Source organism: Podarcis gaigeae (assembly GCF_964106915.1).
Source record: "Podarcis gaigeae genome assembly, chromosome: 1".
Taxonomy (NCBI): Eukaryota; Metazoa; Chordata; class Lepidosauria; order Squamata; family Lacertidae; genus Podarcis; species Podarcis gaigeae.
This window is the reverse complement of record NC_139678.1, coordinates 82,776,307-82,795,383: the sequence shown is the minus strand read 5'-3', so window position 1 is coordinate 82,795,383 and position 19,077 is coordinate 82,776,307. Positions and strand designations below refer to the sequence as shown.

Sequence of the window (19,077 nt, the reverse complement as noted above, 5' to 3'; positions counted from 1 at the left end):
GTTCCTACCTCTGAAATAGTGTGCCACTTCCACATCAGCACAATCCTTAAGCCATACTTGCTGCTGGTCTCTCAAGTACCTAGTTGTGAAGAATGTATTGCCAAAAAAGAGGTGCTCAAAAGCACATGTTTAAAGGAGGGAGCAATGCCACCTCACATCCTGACAAAGCACTCCTACTCCAGTCTAGAGCAGTGTTTCACAACCAGGGGCCATATGCTGGAGCCCAGGATATTCCAAGGGGGCCACAGGAGAAAATTGCATAAATGAGGTACCACAGCAAGAGGCATGGGGGGCACAGAGGGAAGTGAAACATTTTAAAAAAAATACTAGTCAGCAAATCCAAGGCTGAAGAGAAACAAGTGATGATGAAGAGAGATGTTTACAGAATACAATATAGGAAAGAGAATTATAGATACTGTCACTCATTTTCACCCATAACAAAGAGGTTGTGACTTCAGAGCATACTGAATGAGAGTGCTAATTATGTGCATAAGACATGGAACCTGCTGGTACAGGATGTTGCTGAAGCAATACAGCTAATTGAAAGCCAAACACTAGAAGCAATTCATAAAAGAATCCGTCCTCTTCTCCTCATTCCTGCTGAACATGGCACCAACCCAAGACAAGACAGTGGAACTGATCATACGACAGCAAAGGTGACAGCTCTTGCAGAACAGCAGCTGTATCATTAGGCATTTGCCTGGTCAGCTAAGGAAAGTAAAAATATACCTCCAGGTAACCTGCTGCAGGCCCCCACCCCACCTGCCTGATTTCATTCTGCAACAGCCACAGTACTCTACTGTGTTTCCACAGTTAGGAAAACAAAACAGTGCACATCATGGCGACTGGGTGTGCAGTTGCTGTCATGACCAGATGGAGGGTAGCAGTGGAGCATCCCTGGATTTTCTCACCAAAGAAACAAGAGTTACACACTATGATTGTCGCTTCTAAACCTCAGGGCCATATTCAACTAATATGTTGAGCTAAAGTTACATCACCACAAGGATTTTACTTGTTGGATGGAACCTTCTCCCTCTCTTCTTCTCTCCCCCACACCACCAAATGTGACCCATGCCACCCCCAAATCTGCCATGGAGAACTAGGGGAAAACCCATAGTAGATTTAGGGGCCACACACGGAGTGAGGGAAAGAAGTTCCATTGCCTGGGCAGTGTTTCTACACTGCAGCGCCGTAGAAGTTGCCTATCCTGGTTCCCACAAAGATTTCTGACTTCAAGAGGTAGCTGTAAGGTCTACCTCAGCAGCTGTGCACCATACACAAAGTAATATGTGGTACTGGCTGTACTAACAATGAGTAACATGGAGGGATGAAAGGGAATGGTTGCAAACCGATTAAAAGTGTGCAACTGTGCTTTTGACTTTACAAAAGGAATTTACAAACGGAAATCAATGCAAAAATAAAATCAGTACTTCAATTCCATTGTCCACTTGTATTCATTTAGCCTTCCACTTCCATTCTAACTTTCTTGAGACGTGGGGCTGTGCCATCACTTGCTTCACTCACCAACCCCCCTTCCACTGTCTAACCCACATTAATGATGCAGTATAAGCCTCAGTGGTACAAAGCAAGGAGGAGGGGAAGCAGAGAGCACAGCAGATGCTGGGGAGCTGCTCAAGGGGTCCCAACTGTTCCTCTATGACTCACTTGGGCAGGTCACCTGCTTCACTTCCCTTGTTGTCTGACACTGCTGAGGCTGAAATGGCATCACTGGTGTGAGGTGAATAGCAATGGATATGGCGGAAGCAGCAGCACAGCTGCTCAGAAAATGTCCTGGCAATTCCTCTGCAGATCACCTGGGCAACCTACCCACCTGCCTTCATCTTCTCATCCTCCTCTAATACCACTGTGAAAGCTCTCATAGGTCTGTTGTCACACTGAAGTGCACCTGTTGGATACCAAGTGAACTGAAGCATGAAAACATCTGAACCTTTTTATAATACGTTAGGATACAGCCTTTACCTTTCTCCAGAGACTCCAGTTGCTCTTGGATGCTCCATCTCATCACCATCCAAAGGTGTCGCTCCAAAATGATAGCTGCTGTCCTTATGCTTTATCCCAGTTGCGCCAGTCCAGTCCATCTGTATTAGATCTACTTCCTCAGCCCCATCCAAAGCCTTGGGCCTCAAATCAGACACTTCCATGCTTTCAGTGCCAGATCTGTAGGCCAAATCTGCTTGTCCCACACCAGGTTCTCTGGTCTCCTCTGGATTCACAGTCCTTACATCTGATGAAGCAGACAAGGTTTCCAGACCCAAGGAAGGAAACCAATGAAGCTGCTTCTCTGTAGGTTTTTCAGATGCATCTGGGCTCCCAACTTTCAAGTCTTTTGAGAGATCCATACCTCTGAGGCCAGGATCTTGAGTCCACTCAGGCTGTCCCTCTCCAACTCCTCTAGGCTCATCCATAGCAACTGCTATTAAGTCTCTAGACTGACCTACCAGGCTGCCAGCTGTCTCCTCCAAATCCACGGTCACACTTAGACTTGGTAACTCTATTGGACCAAAACTACCAGCTCGGTCCTTCCCTATAGCACCTAACTGGTTATTTTGTTTAGCTGCTGAGAAATCAGTGTCTCTGACCCATTCTTTTGTGGCAATGGGGAAATCACTATCTTGTAGATCAGATTCCCTAAGGTTGTAATCATCAGCCCAGACTGGCTTCCGGGCACAGTACTCCAGATCACCAGCCTCAAATTCAGTGGTGCTGCTTCTGCTTGCAATACTGAGTTCTCTTTCCCAGCGTGTTTGATTATCATCATATTCACTGGCTCCATCTGGTTTTTCAGCACTGAACACACCATCATGGCTTTGGGGAATACTCATGTCATATCTGCTGGGCCAATCAGACTGTTTGACACTCAGTTCAGACTCCTGACAGCTGCCATCATCAAAGCCATATGTATTGGGTCGTAGTCGCTGTTGGATGCTAACCTGGGATTCTGGATGATTGGCACTATATTCACTAGGTTGCTCCACCTGGTTGGCATGGGATTCTGACTGCACTGGGCTAGCCCTGCTGTCAACATTGGAATCACTAGGCCAGCCTGAATGGCTGGCACTGGATGTGGCATCCTGAGAGCCAACATTGACAGCACTGTGATCACTGGGCCCCTCTAAATGCCTGGCACTGAGCTCTGCATCCTGGTGGCTGTGAGTACCGTATTTGCTAAATGCATCTGATGATTTTGTGTTAATCTCCAATTCTGGACAGCTATCCTTTTCTTCACTGTATTTATTGGGCCAGTCAGTTCTTTCAGTAGCACCAACGTGATAGGGGCTGCTCCAACCCATTTTCTCAGCAGCAGACCTGCTGCTCTCCTGATCATCTTCATTACTGCAGAGTCTGGGCCAGCCTGGTTTTCTCACGTATGGCTCTCGGTCTTGACACTCAGCAGTGCTGATGCTATATGTGCTGCTCCAATCTGGCTCCTCAATCTTCTGGTCACCACAGCTGCTGCCATAGGCAGTGATCCAATCTTCTTGCCCTGGATTAGAACTGTCCTGCAATGGTGTTCCTCTGGTCCAGACTTTCTGGCTGGAACCAAATTCCATATCCTGCCTTTTGGCCTCACTGTATGAGCTCAGCCACTCCTGTGGGCCAGTGCCAAATTCTCGATCCTGCTCTGTCTCACCAGGCCAAACTACCTTGCCAACACCAGCAGCCCAACCCATGCCAAAGGTAGCAGACCGATCAACTTCTACAAAGCCAAACTCGCTGTGAAGATCCTTCCTTGACCATCCCAGAAGATCCTAATAAAGAAAGGCGAGGAAAATAAAGCAACATTAGAAAGGCATGGGACAGTGAGCCAAATTTAGTGGGGATCTGATCTAATAAAGATGTCCCTTCTCCCAACAGTCCAATATAAGAAATACATTAAAGAGACAGAAACTGAAAATGTAAATTCACTAAGCCCTTCCTGTATTATTTTTTTTAAACCTGTTTGAATATATTTCACTTAACATGCACAATTTAGGAAAGGGCCATTACTGGGTAGCAGCACGTTTTGCATGTAAAAGTGCCAGGTTCAATCCCTGCCATCCACAGACTGGGCTGGTAAAGATCCCTGTCCAAAATCTTGGAGAGCAGCTGGTCAGTGTAGACCATTATATCTTCAAAAATGGGTCAGATCTACTACCAGATCAACATGACTTAAGGTGGGCACAACAACTACATCACAACCTTATATGTAGTATGTAGTAAAAAATTAAGATGCTTATGCCCAAAAGCATGTTTGAACTAAAATTGGGTCCCAGGTCTAAACTAGACATGAACTAGAGGGATCAATGGTCTTGCTTCAGTCTAAGGCAGATTCCTATGTTCCTAACACTGCAATCTTCCATTTAGAAAGTTCCTCCAAATGGAAAAATATATCAAACCCACATGTATGATTTTAGAGAAAAGTTTTCCTTTTATTCTCTGCCATCCATTGTAAAGGCCTTTGGCTATATACAATTTTAAAAAAATTGACCATACATAGAGTGATAAGCCTGCACTTGGTAATCATCCACTTATGTGTAGATGAAGCAAGTTACATGCATTTAGTATAGAAACAATTATTTATGTAAATGTGTATGGAGGGGGACCTGGTGGCAATTCTTTCTTTGGTCTTTCATGCTTGCTCCGCTTCCTACACAGAAGTGTTTTCTATGTAAGGAAATTATAGCGTGAAACGTGCCTGTTAAAAATTAGTTTTCAAAAATAATTTGGAATTTTGGCAAGTTCCATATTGGTAGAATGCAAGGAAGATTAAAGAGGTACTTATATGGCCAGGAAAATAAACTAGTAGCCACTGGTACTGAATTGTTCACTGGCAAAGAACCCCCTTGAAAGCCTGATCAGACTGTGAGACTTTTGGGCTTTCAGAAACACCCCCTATTATAACCACCTAATGAACAGTTAATTCTTGTTCGCTAGAGCACATGAGCCTACCAAGGTATGCACATTAGTTTTGGTATACAACCCAGTACATTAAGTGACGTGCCTTGTAGCTACATAGCTATGGAGCCCTACCAAACTAAGGAGCACCAATTCATTCTTAGGCTGAGTCTGCTGGAGCTCAAGGCACAATTTCTTGGTGGCAAAGAGGGCCAACCAAACAGACAAAAGTAACTTTGATGTGTATGGGCAGGCTGGATTCAGGGAGGTGAGGGAAGCTGCTCCACCCAGGATGACTGGAGGATTACCCACGCAGCAGCACCTTTTGGCTCAGCCTCCTCTTTTGCACGCTCTGCAGCCATCTAACCTGTTCAGCCACTTTTGCGGCTTACTTAAAAACCAAGACCCGCCCTTCCCAAAGACAAGTTCAGTCTCTGTTATTTAACTGGGCAGGAATGCACATTCACCTAGCCATGCTTGTGCCCATTTAATGCCTTCTTACCAGGTTCTAAAAGCACTAGAAATAGGAAGCCAGTAGAACTGTCTCCTTGCAACCCGTTTTGTGGTCTTCAGCCAACCACCCATCCCCGCACTAAATACAGTTCCTTTACCTCCGGTCCTGTAGGGTCTTCTGACTTGGGCGTACTTCTCTTCTTTATGTCATCAGCACTAGGCGGAGGAGATGCCAGCAGTTCATCAAGCCAGTGTGAGCCTGGATCAGGGTCAGCCCTCCTTTCGGGGTCAGCAACCCCCAACTTGCCTTCACGTGCCAGACCTACAGCACCATCATCTTCTTGGCAGGAAGCAGCTGTCTGCACCTGGACATCTTCAGAGAATAAGATGCAAGGCTCTGCAGGAGGGGCAGCCTGCTCTACACTTGGCAACGGCTCCATTGCCCTTAAAGCCCCTTCCTCAGGGGTTGGGACAAAGGGTAAGAAACCATCATGCTCCTCTTGACAACCAACCTCTGCTGCTGCTATAGGGCCCTTGAGCTTGGGGCTAATAGGCTCCCTCAGAGTTGAGGGACCTCCAGGTGCTGATATCTCAAGGGCTGAAGGGGACTCCAGCTGGTCCTCAGCCTTTCTCCTGATCCCTGGGGAACTCCTGGAATTGCTGTGGCAGAACAAGCTCCCATAAGCCTCAGTCTCCTCTCCTCTCTGGCCCTCTGAACCTCTTTCCTTATAAGACCCTTTGGGGCTGAGGCTCTCTCTATCCAATTCTGACTCCAAGAGACCAGTATCATCAGCCTCCGCAATGGGAGACCTTGGAGGAGACCCCAGTCTCCTTCCACCAAACTCAAGAGCCCGGTTAGGGAACGACCATTCAAAGGACTGTGACAAGCTCCAGTTGGACTCTCCCCCTGCAGCCTGCTCTAAAGCTGGGTCCCCTCCTCTTGGCAAGACAGCCAAAGACCCTCCCAGCTCCTCCTTGTCCATTTTTTTACCCCGTGGTTGCAACACCCCTTCTGAGGCACGCCGTAGAACCAGTTGAGATAATTGGGGGTCTTTACCCTCAAATGGTAATGTTGGTGCTTGATTGTCGAGGGAATCATTATCCCTGGAGAGTAAGGGGGAGGCTTGTGCATGAGAGGGAGAGCCAGGAGGTTTATCAGAACTAGCAAGGTACTCAGAAGGAGTGCTCGGGGAGCCAGGGGACTCCGACACTGCTCGGAGACCACAGGGGGGTGCCAGGCTGTGCTCAGCAGGAGGATGAGTCAAACTGGCAGATGGCCCAGCACATCTTTCAGAAAGGTCCCCAAGACCTGAAGACAAGGAGTGTCCTAGGAAACCACTGGGGGATCCTGGGGGGCAGGGATCAGATAGGGCAAGAGGGGAACCTGGAGCCTGGGCATGACCAAGGGAGACCTTAACAAGAGATCTGAGGGGTTCAGTAGGTGCATCAGGAGAGCCTGGGGGAAGCTGAGCTTCAGCACTTGGGACATCTGCTGGAAAATGTGGGCTCTCTGGGGACTGGGCTGATTCAGCAGGGGCATCAGGGGACCCAGGAGTGACTCGAGAAGAAAGCTTCGTGAGGAGTTGATAGGTCTTGGGGAGAGAGACCTGGAGAGAAACAAGGGAAGAATGGGTTTTAAAAATATGATTCCTCCCTCCCTGGAACCTTCCCGAGCATCCTAATCTGTCCCCTCCATCCCCAAAGAATACAGGATGTCTCCTCCAATCCTAACCTCTTCCCTCTTTTTCTAGACCTTAGAGATTGTCCTTCATGTCTTGGAAGTTCTGGTTTCGCTACAAGACCCCACGAGACCCTCCCCAACAATATTTCTGCCCGAAGGAAGCCAGAAGGAAAGAAAATTCAAAGAATGGAGGAAGGGGAAAAGAGAGGCTGAAGAAATCGTTCAAAGTGTTGCAGTAACAAGGCTGTATGCCCCACCCCAGGACCTTCCCCCCTCCTCCTCCTCCTCTGGGAGAGGCAAAAGGAGTTAATCATTACCATCACCCATCCCTGAACAAGCAGCAAGAGGTTATAGTGCTTTCACTGCTGGATTATTTGGCCACAGGCCCAGCTGCTGGGATCTGCTTCCTACATACCTTGTAGGTCACCAAATTGTATTCACTGAGTCACAGCTGCTCCCTTCCCTCCAGCTAAGGGCCTGGTATTCTGTGTTAAGCTTCCACACTTTGCCTGGGCTAGGCTCAGGCTAGCTAGCTAGCCTAGGCCAGAGTTTGCTCTCTAAAGAGCTGAAGAGTCACAGATCCATTTTTCTCATTTATTTTCTAACTCTTCCAAAAGCATAAGGCAGTATTGGGACTGTATGTGGGAGCGCTATGTGCTATACCAAATGCCAAGATTATGCTCTGGATTTTTCAAAACTGTACCATGCAAGGTAGAAAAATGAAGACTTCCTCAGAGTCAATGTCACCATGTCTTGCACATGAGGTTAGGGGCTGAATCTTTCAAACTGAAGGCACCTAGGTAAGCCAACCCATGGGATTTTGACAAGGACATACCCAGTTACTGAAAAAGCAACAAATATGGCCTGGGACACCCCACAGCAGTGCAAGATAGTGCATCGTTTGCTTGGGCTACCAATCTCTTCTTGAAGAGAAGCATTAGTAGAGAAAGGAGACACGCACCCTACAGAGAGGGAGCCCGGAAGGAGAGAGGTGGCAGATACCCCTGAGACAGAGGAGAGCCAGGAAGGAGAGAGCCCAGTGGAGGAATTGCCGTGCTGCAGATAACTCACGCCAGGAGGAGACAGTAGACTGCTATATCCAGGTTGGCCTCCATCACAGCTCATGCTAGGTTGACTGGAGCTGCTGAGAGAAAGATTACATCACCATCAGGAAACAAGCCTGATTACTGATGGGGAAAAAATGTATTTCTAAGGCAGGGATGGAAAACCTGTGGTCCTCCAGATGTTGCTGGGCTACAAATCCTATAATATCCAACCATAAGCCACATTAGCTAGTTGTTGATTGGAGCTGCAAGTCCAACAACATCTGAAGATCCAGTTTCCCCAAAGCCTGCTCAACAGAATTGTGTGCTACTTTTGTCACAAAAGGGTTTTCTGCCTGACACTAGGTATCACATAATGAACGGGAGATGGGGAACCCCAAGGATCATCTAATCCAACCCCTACAATGAAGAAATGCTCCAAGCATCATCAGAGTTCTTCTAAAATCAGTTACCTTTGCCTGATTAACCGCTCACCTACAAATAAATCCCAAGAGTTGCTACCACTCATGACATCATCGTAGGATTTAAGATTACTGAGATTTCACAGAAACTATAGTTGGGAGAAGCATGCCCAATTCTATCCATTGAATTCAAGTTGTAATTAATTCAATGGTATTTATTGCCATGTATGTAATGCCCAGGAATGTAGCCTTCAGTTGTGCCAACCCTCAGTTTTCATTCTTAAATCACAAGAATAATTTAGCTCTGCTAGAGCCAAATGTGAAAGAACAAAGAAAAAACTGCCAGCAGGTCACCTTCTAGTCACATTTACTGTATTGCTTTCATTTTCCTAGCACTGTTCTATAGTTGCTGACCTGCATCCCATCTCAGTCCTTGACAGAGGGCACTCTGTGATGTATTGCAAAGCTGATCTTCTAAGATTATTTGGAATGAATCTGAACCTCACCTGTTCTTAGAGAGTAAATCTAAGTTTCTCTCCGTTGCTCTTGCTGGTAGCTCAGATTCAGGCAGATGCTGACCGTTTGAGCTTGTGATTTCCTCCTTGTTCCTTGACAATATGCTGTCCTCAACTTCACAAGAGGCTCTGCAAGCAGGACCCTCCGACTCTGTTTCACCCCCTTCTCCACTGGAATATCTCCGGAATGCAGCATAACCCTTAGGGCCCAGGTGGACAGCTGTGCTACTATCCTGGCTGAAGATGGAGCGTACCAGCCGAGGCCTGTCAGGGCTGCTTGCCCCTTCTTTGTTGGGCTTCTCCATCTTGGCCAAAATCTCCTCCACTGTGGTCCCAGGAAAACGCTCTGGTTTGGCTGCTACTGGCACCGGTATTACTTTGAAGGGAACAGCACCCTTGCGAACACTGGAGGACTCTTCACACTCCTCTCCGGTTGCTCCCTCCACCACACTTGATTTATTTGCAGACCCAGTTCCTTCTCCATCTCCAGCTGGTTTGGCTGTAGTGGAAAATGGATACAAAACCTCCTTCCCATTGGTAGCTTCTCTTGGAGAGGTCTTTAGACCAAAAGAAAGACGCTTAACAGCATTGCCAGCCCCACCACTATATGGCTTGGGCCCAGCCAACAAGTTGATCTTTTCAGCGGAGGGCACCTCAGAGAGAGCCTGACGCTGTCCAGGAACAGGCTTCACTGGCATGGCTGGCTTTGGCAACACACAGGGCTTGGGCTTCACGGGTGGCTTTGGACGGGCATCCCCTGAGGAAAAAAGGATGTGGGGAAAGATGCATTTTATACAGAGCTCAGTCAGAACACAGGGCAACTAAATTATATGGATCAAAATGATAATCCATTGCCTAAGTACACAAAAAATAAAAATAAAATGAGCTCTACTAATAATCCTTGCTAAATTTCCAAACTACTTTGCAGGAAACAGAGAAGCCACTAAAACTGCATGCAGCTTTGGACACAGGTCAGGCTAGAGAATCTTCTAGTCCATTAAACCAGAAATAGCGGTAATAAAGATTACCAACAGAAGCCATGAAAATGCTTTTGGAATGCATTTAAATTGCAAATGGTAGTATTCAGAGTAGACCCACTGAAAGTAATAGCATTACTAAGTTAGCTCTATTACTTTCAATAGCTCTGCTCTGAATATAACGTAGTTGCATACCACCCGTTGTTCTCAGGTCTGGCAGTGGGATCAGAGCCTTTACGTGATTAGCAGAACCGTGTGGTGCAACTTTTAGGGACGATACCACTTCAATTATAGGTGCAGGGCTGCCTCCTGGGGCAAAGAGGAATCCGCCATGCACACAGAAAACAAGCATGTCAGGAAGAAAGGTTCTAGGTTAGCCTTCTCCTGGACACAATAGCCTCCATGTTTTGTTTTTCACACATTCAAATATGTTGTCCCCTACTTTCAGAATGAAGAGCTACAATCCCTCAAGAGCTGCATTAAGTGATTCTTCTGCTTGCTATTTGATTCCATTCTTCATTCTCTGGTGCACCAACACCCAACATAAACAGAAAAATTTAAATACCTAGCAACTTGGCACACCATCTCCCATATTTAGCTCTCTCAAACAATCAACTCAGTTCTGCTGAGCTGAAGGCTCACAATGCAAGGCATACCTATCTCCGGACTGCTTGCCAGTTGTTTGGGTCCTCTCCGGCCATTAGCAGCAGTACAGGGAAATGGGGAGCAAAGCGACTGAGGATTAGAGTCCATCACATCACCGGGCTGGGACTCTGAACTCAGCATAAATGTCAGCCCCTAGGATACAGGAAAAGGAGGTTAGGCAGTCTGCAAAACTTGTAAAGATAGCAAAGACCTTCAATGCAACATCAGACCATAGATGCTTCCTCCCAGAATGCAAGTTTTCCAATATCCTCCTTTGTTCCTTTGAGAGAGGAATTTCTCTCTCTCTCTCTCTCTCTCTCTCTCTCTCTCTCACACACACACACACACACACACACACACACACACACACACACAGAAAGAGAGAATGTATCATGTTATGCCACTCCCAGGGCAGGCTGGAACAAGGGTGAAGGAAGCAAGTCTCCCACAAATATCCAGGCCATGAGTCATGCTAAAGGATGGGAATCTCAAACTTATAAAACTTTGGCTTTCTAGCTGACTTGCTCTACTCTCCACAGGGCCACCCCTGCTCCACCTTTCTGTCACGCCCTGTCCTTCCCAGCCAACTCGCTATCACTCCTTCCCTGCCTTTCTCTTGCCAGGTCCAGTCACTCTGCCAGAACATTTGGCTGCTTTTCCAGTCAGAATCTCCTTTTCTCTTCCCAAGTCCCTTTCTGCTCCCACCCCTTCGCAGCAAAGCCGAGTTTCTGCTCAACCCAATCCCAGCTGTATACACTCCCAACCCGGATATACTGAGCAGGGAGCAAACATCTGGAGTACTTCCCCCTCCCACCCCCCCTCCAGATTTCTCAATCGTTTGGCACAGCCCTTGGAATTCAATGAGGTAAAGCTGGGGCCTGCTCCTGTCACTACGGCAACGGCCTCCCGCTAGATTTCAGGAGAGGGCCAAACCCTGGCTAAAAAAGAAAAGCAAAGCCAGCATCTTGGTTACAAGGAGTGTGTGCCTCAAGAGATTGTTCTAACAGAACTGATCCCCATAATGAGGCAGGAGGAGGAGGGGGGCCTACCAGTAACTCCCCCCTCCCTCAGTATGACAGAAAGAGCTGGAACAAGAGGCATACAGCTGAATTTAAGGCTTAGCCACAAGATTGTAAACAGCCCCCTCCTCAGCCTCAATCTATACATTATGCCAAAATAGGACCATCAAGCCTCTCCTTCCAAAGCGAGGGTGATTTAAAGGCACAGTGCCTCAGATGAGGGAAGGCAGATCAGCCGCCTCTGCTCTTTCTGCTTAGGCCCCTCCTTTGACTAGTTTAATCTTGATTTATAAAAGATGTTTTTAACATCATTTTTCAGGCCTAACAAGGTCCCCCGAGGCAGTTTTACATAAAAGAACATGCTAAACAAAACCTGAAAACTTAAAAGGAACAGAGCTAAAAGCTTCAATCATATACTGAAAACCATTAAAAGCCATGCAGTATAAGAATGTTTCCCCTGCCAGTCGAAATGTCGTCAGAATGGAACTAGTCTCTCTACAGACAGGCTGCTGCCACAAAAAGGCCCTGTCTCATTTCTACAAGGATACAGCGCCTTAGTCCCATCCCCTACTTCTAGCCTGGTAGCACCTAAGCCCAACATTTGCAAAGCCCCAGACCTTATTTTTGCCTAAGCTACTTGTTCATATAACCTCTCTCCCCTCACATTCATTTGCCTTAACTTAAATCTTTATTGCAACTTTGCACACCCCTGTGTCTGAGGTACCATTCTGTTTATCCTACTCAGCAAGAACTTCCTGAGTGAACTATTGCTTCTGAATACAGAATCCCCTGCAAGGGGGAAAGAGTTTCATTTAGTGGAGAAGATAGCTGAAGGAGAGCCGATGAAACCTGAGTGGACATTGAAAACCAGCAACACATTAAGGTACCCAGAACCCCATCCAAAATCTATTAAGGCAGTGAATACCTGACACACAATAAAATACGCAAGATGAGACTCTCTCCAAATTCAGAACTAGTATAACTAAATAAAGGTAGAATAAAAAAAAAGGCAGAGAAACAGTCCAATCCTATTTCCTCAGCTCTCTTACTTTTCTTCATAGATGAAGTATGGTTTTTAACCTGTCAGGCAAAGAGGCTCCTGAAACAGGCAAGTCCTTTCTACAAAATACAAGGAAGTACACAAACTATATTTCATCAAGCAGTTAAAACTGCCAAACATGTTGTTTTGTTATCTACACAAACATTATTTCTATGTGGGAAAATGAATGCATGGTCATTTTGCCATGGGTACATATAAAGAAACATGTGTCAGATTAGATGGTATATGCTTGTTCCTGTACTAAAGAAACAACAATGTCAATGCAGGAAAATCATCAAGAGTAAAGCAGCCTTCAAAGAGGAAGTGCCTTGGTAAAACACATATGCATACACACAATAAGCTAGTAAACAAAAACCAAAAAGAAAGATAAGCAAGGGTGGTTACTTTTGGCTTCTAAAGTGAGGGGGGGAGGAATATTAAGAAAAAACTGTTTTATATTTAGACACTGACTGACAACCCATCCTATATACATGTCTACTCAGAAGCAACTCATAGAGTTGAATGGGGCTCACTCTCAGGTAAGCAGCTATAAGATTACAGCTTCAGTCTTGAAATGGAAATTATCACAGTACAATTTCTATTTTCCCAAGAGTGTATCTCATGTTATGAGAGACTCCTGAGGAGAGAATTCTTTCACACTTGATCAAAAAAATTAACTTGCAAGACATGATCTTTTCAGATAGTTGCAAAATCTAGTTTCAGCGCCTGGACTTTCTACTCAGCCAGATGGGCGGGGTATAAATAATAAATTTATTATTATTATTATTACTACTACTACTACTACTACTACTAACAGAAAGGGGCATATATACCCAAATGGTACTTTCTGCCCCAGCTGCAACAACTACTACTACTACTACTACTACTACTACTACTACTACTAACAGAAAGGGGCATATATACCCAAATGGTACTTTCTGCCCCAGCTGCAACAAAACGTATCTTTCCCACATGGGTCTCCACAGCCACAGCAGGCGATGCAACCTTCCAACAACTTGACCTCACCCCCAGAGGCACACTCCTCCATTGTCTCCTGAGACACACGGATGCCAACCGGACTTTAACTTTAATAGTGATGCATTATTAAAGACAATCCATAATTGTTTCAAGAAAGGAACTGAGAGATCAGAATTAGAAACCGCTTAGGAAGAAGGAAGCACATAATATTAACAGCTGAGCTTTGGGCTACCGTGATGAAACAGAGATATGCAGAAAGGCAATTCTTAAAGATCAAGAGTGAGGCAACAGAAGGCAGAGAAGACAGGCAAGTTCACAGTGTAAAGAATAGAAAGGAATATCTAAAGCAAAATAGTTGTTTTTGTCATGTATATAGTTGCACCTCCACAACCCTATGACATAGGATGAAGAAGGCACAGACTTCTAAATGAGTACAACTTGCAACAGAATCCACTCCTCCCTGGATTTTCAACTGGAATGCCACAGGAAGGAAAGCACTCAGAAAGACTATAATAAGGATTTGGTTAAGGTAAAACCAGGGGATGAACAAACAGCAGATACGACGTGGGAGAAAAAGGCACCAATAGGTGTAGGTAAAAAGAAGAAAGTACAAAAGCTGGGCCAAGAAAGTAGAACTGAGAAAATACCTAAAGGTGATGGCTTGATATCTACAGAGGCTCTTCTTGTGAAGCATTTATACCTCCAAGACATTATACAAAACTTCTCCAGCAGAAAGTATATGAAGAAGAGGAAACTATACAACTCACACCATGGCTGCAATGTTCAAAACTCCCATTGTTCTAGGCGCATTTTGCGACAGGGAATTTCATTAGGGAGAGCAGTTTCTGAGTTCTGGGCACAGTACTGTGCCTAAGATTTCAGATTAAAACTGCAGAGTGAAAGGAAAGGAGAACCTTTTTCTGCCTCCCCACTTCCAGCTACTCTCTGAAGACTGGAGAAGAGACCCTCTTAAGAATATTAGGGGGTGGGCGTTTCCCAACCTTGGGCCTCCAGCTGTTTTTGGACTACAATTCCCATCATCCCTTGCCACTGGTCTTGCTAGTCAGGGATGATGGGAGTTGTAGTTCAAAAACAGCTGGAGGCCCAAGGTTGGGAAACACTGGACTAGACCATGTGAAAAATGAACATAATATTTTAGCTGCAGTTCATTCATTTTCAGCTTTGTATTCTTGTTATAAAAAAGCGTTTCTAGACATTCCGTTGTTGCACCATAACCTAGGTTTAAGGTGCCATTCAGCTCCTAACTTTCATATCTCAGTTTCTAACACTGCATGGCTGGACTATGCATCAATGACTACTCTCCCAACATACTATGAATTTAAATCAAGTTGGGCTATAACTTTGTTCCTCTAGAACTGTGCATCATGAACAAAAGAGTCTCTAATGCCACAGGTGGGTTTAGATCTGGGACCTCAATAAGATTCTTCTCTACATTAGCCCCTCTACTCAGTATAAATAAAAGTTGCTTACTTATTTGTTCTTTAGAATCCAGACAGCAAGTCTCCCAAATGGCTGCATTCCCATTCCCAGCCCATGCCAGGATCATACTTTCTTAAAATGCTGGTTTGTAGTCATTTTTTAAAGCTTCAACAACTTCAACTGTAAGCACAAATATTTCATGTTTCAGTTGAAGTAGCACTATTTCCTCATATGGATAACCAGATTCCCAGCACTGATGCAATAGGACTGCGGAGGTGAAGATGGTAAAGCCTTTGAATTGCATTTACAAGAAGGTGAAACTTGGCAACAACAACAAAAATCAGTTAAACTGCTTTCTTCCGCCATAGAACATCAGAAACAATGGTGTCAAGGGAGCTCTTATGGGAAAAGAGCTGAGCAAGTAAAGGTATCTAAGAAGCAATGGTAGGTGCTCTAGTGGGGGGTGGAGAGTAATATGGGTGCAACTTTCCCCACCCGCTCTCTCTTCTGAAGGTGCTGCCTTGTGCAGGGACTACCTATTATGCAATTAGCACTGAATCAGACTACTACTTGCACAGCTTTTCATCAGCACTTGCATTCTGATAGTTTGCAGTCGAAGGAATGAATAAGTAAAAAGACAGCACATGCTTACTACAATGTAATTCAGCTGCCATAGTGATCTACTAAATGCATCCATCTACTAAATCCCTTGCCATCTTTGGGCTATTGTTTCCCATGCCACCCTGCCTTTTCAGCCTGTAAGACCCTTGCAGCAATCATTGTCTGCCACTTTGTCTGCACAGTCCACATATGAAGGGGACATTAATCTCAGCATGTCCATAGAATGCACACATACCATGTTAATAAAAAATAATGGATAGGAAACAGTCACAGAAGGATAATAAAAAGGAGACTCTTCCTCAAGGAGCAGCGGTAGAAAAGAACGACACCAGGAACAGATGTATTTAGGTAAACTTGGCCCTTTGTGAAACAAAACTGGCTTATTACAAGGCACAGATTATGAATTTATTCTAAAAATGTATTGCTTCCTATTTCGAAACAGAGAAGATCAAAGAAAGAATCCCAAATAGAAACCAGGGCTGATAGGAAAGAGGTTATCACAGCAATTGGAAAGGGGGCCACTAGATTAGTAGTTAATGGGCTAAGAAACTCATAATTCTATTAGGGGGAAGAATTGTGCAGAAATACAGGAAACAGAAGGCATGTGGGAGAATGTTGACACGTGATTAAAGTACAAGAGAGGGGTGGATTTCTCCCAACAGAGAATAAGTTTCATTGTAAACAATAAGCAACAACCAACACTCACAAATGGCAGAATTTTAAAAGCCAGTTTAGACAGTCCTCATAGCCCCGTTCAGACCACTATTTTCACAAGCAACAAGGAAATATCATGAAAGAAGATGGGAGCTCAGCAAGCATGAGGCAGTGTTTTGTGGTGCAGAAATGGGTACAAGGAGAGGTCACAGGGTGTACTTCAGGTTCATAAAGTCTGTGTGCAGTAACTGGTTTTCAGCAAGATTTAAAGGGAGCTAAGTATTTCTAAGTTGGGTGTTCTTGGAATCACAGCCAAGAAAGGGAGGGAGTGGTGAGAGGCAGAACTGCAGGAAACTCCAGCCAAAAGGGGGTGGAGAGCAGCTTCAGGACGCATTAAGCAGAAAGCATACAAAGGCGGCGAGCAGGGGTGCCAGTTAGCAGAAGCGAGGAAGCAGGGAGACGGCCCGAGGACAGTTACCCCTGGCCAGTGTAAATGACAGCACCGCTTACAGCAGAGAAGGCATACAAGCTACCTTTAAGAGCATATGGGCATACCATATGGTCCTAATTGGCCTTCCCTCTACGACCAATCCGCCATCCCCGCTCCTTAGACCATCCTGCAGTCGGGTCTCCAGGCCTGGCCTTCCACAATCCCTGCAGCAGCGAAGGGGCTACAAAGAACAATTGCTGCCCCGGCCACCATGACTCGCCTCGACTCAATCCCGGGCAAGGGGCTGAGCCGAAGACGACCCACCCGCACGCGGATCCACAGCTCCCCCGATCTACCGATTTGGGGGGCGAGGGGGGGCACCTGGCCCTCCTCCCCCTAAGCTCTTTTGCCCAGGGCCCTCCGACGCCACCTCCTTATCCTCGCGGTCCGTTCCCTTCGCACGCCTCCCCCCGCACGCATCTCCCCCCCCCCACCAGCGACCCCCAGGAGGATCTCCTGCCAGCCCCACCTCGGGATGTGGGCGAAAATGCACAGCCCTCCCCGCTGGCGGGGGCTTCTGCGTAGGCTCCCTTACCAAGCTCGGCGATCTACGGCCCGACGTAGGCGCAGCAGATCTTCGCACTGTGCATATTCATGACGTTCGAATCAAGGCCAGGCTCGCCCCGCCCACTTCTATGCATATTCATGAGGCATGCAAATACAGAGCCACCCACCCCCACGTGTCACATTCCCGAGACTTGCAGGGACTCCAACGAGGCTGGGCTTGCAAGGAAGCTTCGGCTTACACATTTTATGAGAACCTCGCTGCCTCCGCCTTTTTAAGGGGAAAAAAGGAGGTTTACGAGCACGGCCAAAGGGCGGGGCTTTGGAGAAACCCCACCCCACTCTCCAGCTCACAGCCCCCCCACTGGCATGTGAAATATTTCTCCATTGTTAATTTTTTTTTTTTTTCTGCAACCCATCCCGGACTCACAAGGAGCTTGGAGTCATGTGTTTTTTATGTACACACAATAAACAATTGCTTTTCATTCTTGTTGTTGGTTTCCTTTGTTTTGGGTTTGGCCGAGGATCAAAACTTTAAAGAAGTCAGAATATGTAGAGAATCGTTATGTTTGTTTGTATTTTGATTTTGTAAACCAATAAAAATTATGCACAAAAAAAAACAAAAACAAAAAAAAAAACTTTAAAGAAGTCCCTGCAGGCGCGGGATCCGCACCTCCCTTAACTTTCTCCCACTTTTCCCACGTGTTGCAAGTGATGGGCTAATTAACAGCACTACTCCGGTCACGAAAAGTCGGACACGAGTAAACGACTAAACAACAAACAACTCCGGAGTCGAGGTGAACCTCTCGACCCCTGTGCCTGTAATGTACTCCGAAACTGAAGCCCCACCCCGAGGGAAGCTTTGCAGGGAAGGGCTGAGCCGCGCGGCTGCTGTGTTACACATAAAACGATCAGCAGTATCATCACGCCTTCTTACTAGGGAGATACTGCTAGATCAGATTATGGCAACCAGATTACGGAAGTCCCTCCTGCAAAAGGTGAAGTCCGGCCCCTCTCTTGTGGCACTTTTTCTCCCTTTCTTTTTTATTCCACCTCGTCTTGAGGCTGCAATCCTACACTTAACCCCAATGGAAGTGGGGACTTTCTTCTGACTAGACATAGATAGGACTGAGCTGCGAGCGATGTATTTTTAAACTGACCCACTTAGAATCCTGGAACTATAGAGTTGTATGGAATTTCGTCTAGTTCAACCCCCTGCAATGCAGGGGTCACAGCTAAAGCAGTCCTGACAGATGTCCATCCAACCTCTGTTTAATAAACTTCAATGAAGGATAGTCTATCTCTTCCCAAGATAGTGTGTTCCCCTTACCACCAGAAATATCTTATTTAGGTGGAATCTCCTTCCTTTTAATCCGGATCCATTGACTCACATCCTACCCTGTGGAGCAGCAGAAACAAGCTGGCGGCATCTTCCATGTGACCACCAGTCAGATCTTTGAAGGTGGCTATCATATCGCCTCTCAGTCTTCTCTTCTCCAGGCTAAACATACCCAACTCCCTCAACCATTTCTCATGGAGCTTGGTTTACAGATCCTTGATCCTCTTGGTGGCCTCCTCTGCACACATTCCAGCTTGTCAACATCCTTCCTAAATTGTGGTGCCCAGAACTGGACACAGTACTCCTGGTGTGGTCTGACCAAGATAGATATTATTATTATTACCCTACCCATCTGGCTGGG

The 19,077-nt window shown here is 46.0% G+C and overlaps 1 protein-coding gene and 1 long non-coding RNA gene across 15 annotated transcripts in view; one reads left to right on the top strand and one right to left on the bottom strand.

Moving 5' to 3' along the window:
* Window positions 1–17,626, bottom strand: part of TNKS1BP1 (tankyrase 1 binding protein 1) — a 28,292-nt gene extending 10,666 nt beyond the window's left edge. For 3 of the 14 annotated variants that reach the window (XR_014565321.1, XM_083743039.1, XM_083743030.1), the window contains exons 1-6: window positions 17,409–17,502; window positions 10,644–10,785; window positions 9,002–9,767; window positions 8,102–8,171; window positions 5,508–6,956; window positions 1,981–3,770 (exon numbers count right to left, since the gene is read on the bottom strand). Coding sequence is in view for 13 of the 14 variants with exons in the window: in XM_083743039.1 (XP_083599165.1) it covers window positions 1,981–3,770; window positions 5,508–6,956; window positions 8,102–8,171; window positions 9,002–9,767; window positions 10,644–10,773 (4,205 nt within the window). In the remaining variant the exon portion in view is untranslated. Of the gene's footprint in view, window positions 1–1,980; window positions 3,771–5,507; window positions 6,957–8,101; window positions 8,175–9,001; window positions 9,768–10,643; window positions 10,786–11,241; window positions 11,306–16,938; window positions 16,959–17,342 lie in introns of those variants that run through there. The other 11 variants (XM_083743037.1, XM_083743038.1, XM_083743040.1 and 8 more) reach the window with 7 other exon arrangements.
* The window catches only part of LOC310826891, a 155,493-nt gene that overhangs the window by 76,660 nt on the left and 59,756 nt on the right, over window positions 1–19,077 (top strand). The window lies entirely within an intron of this gene.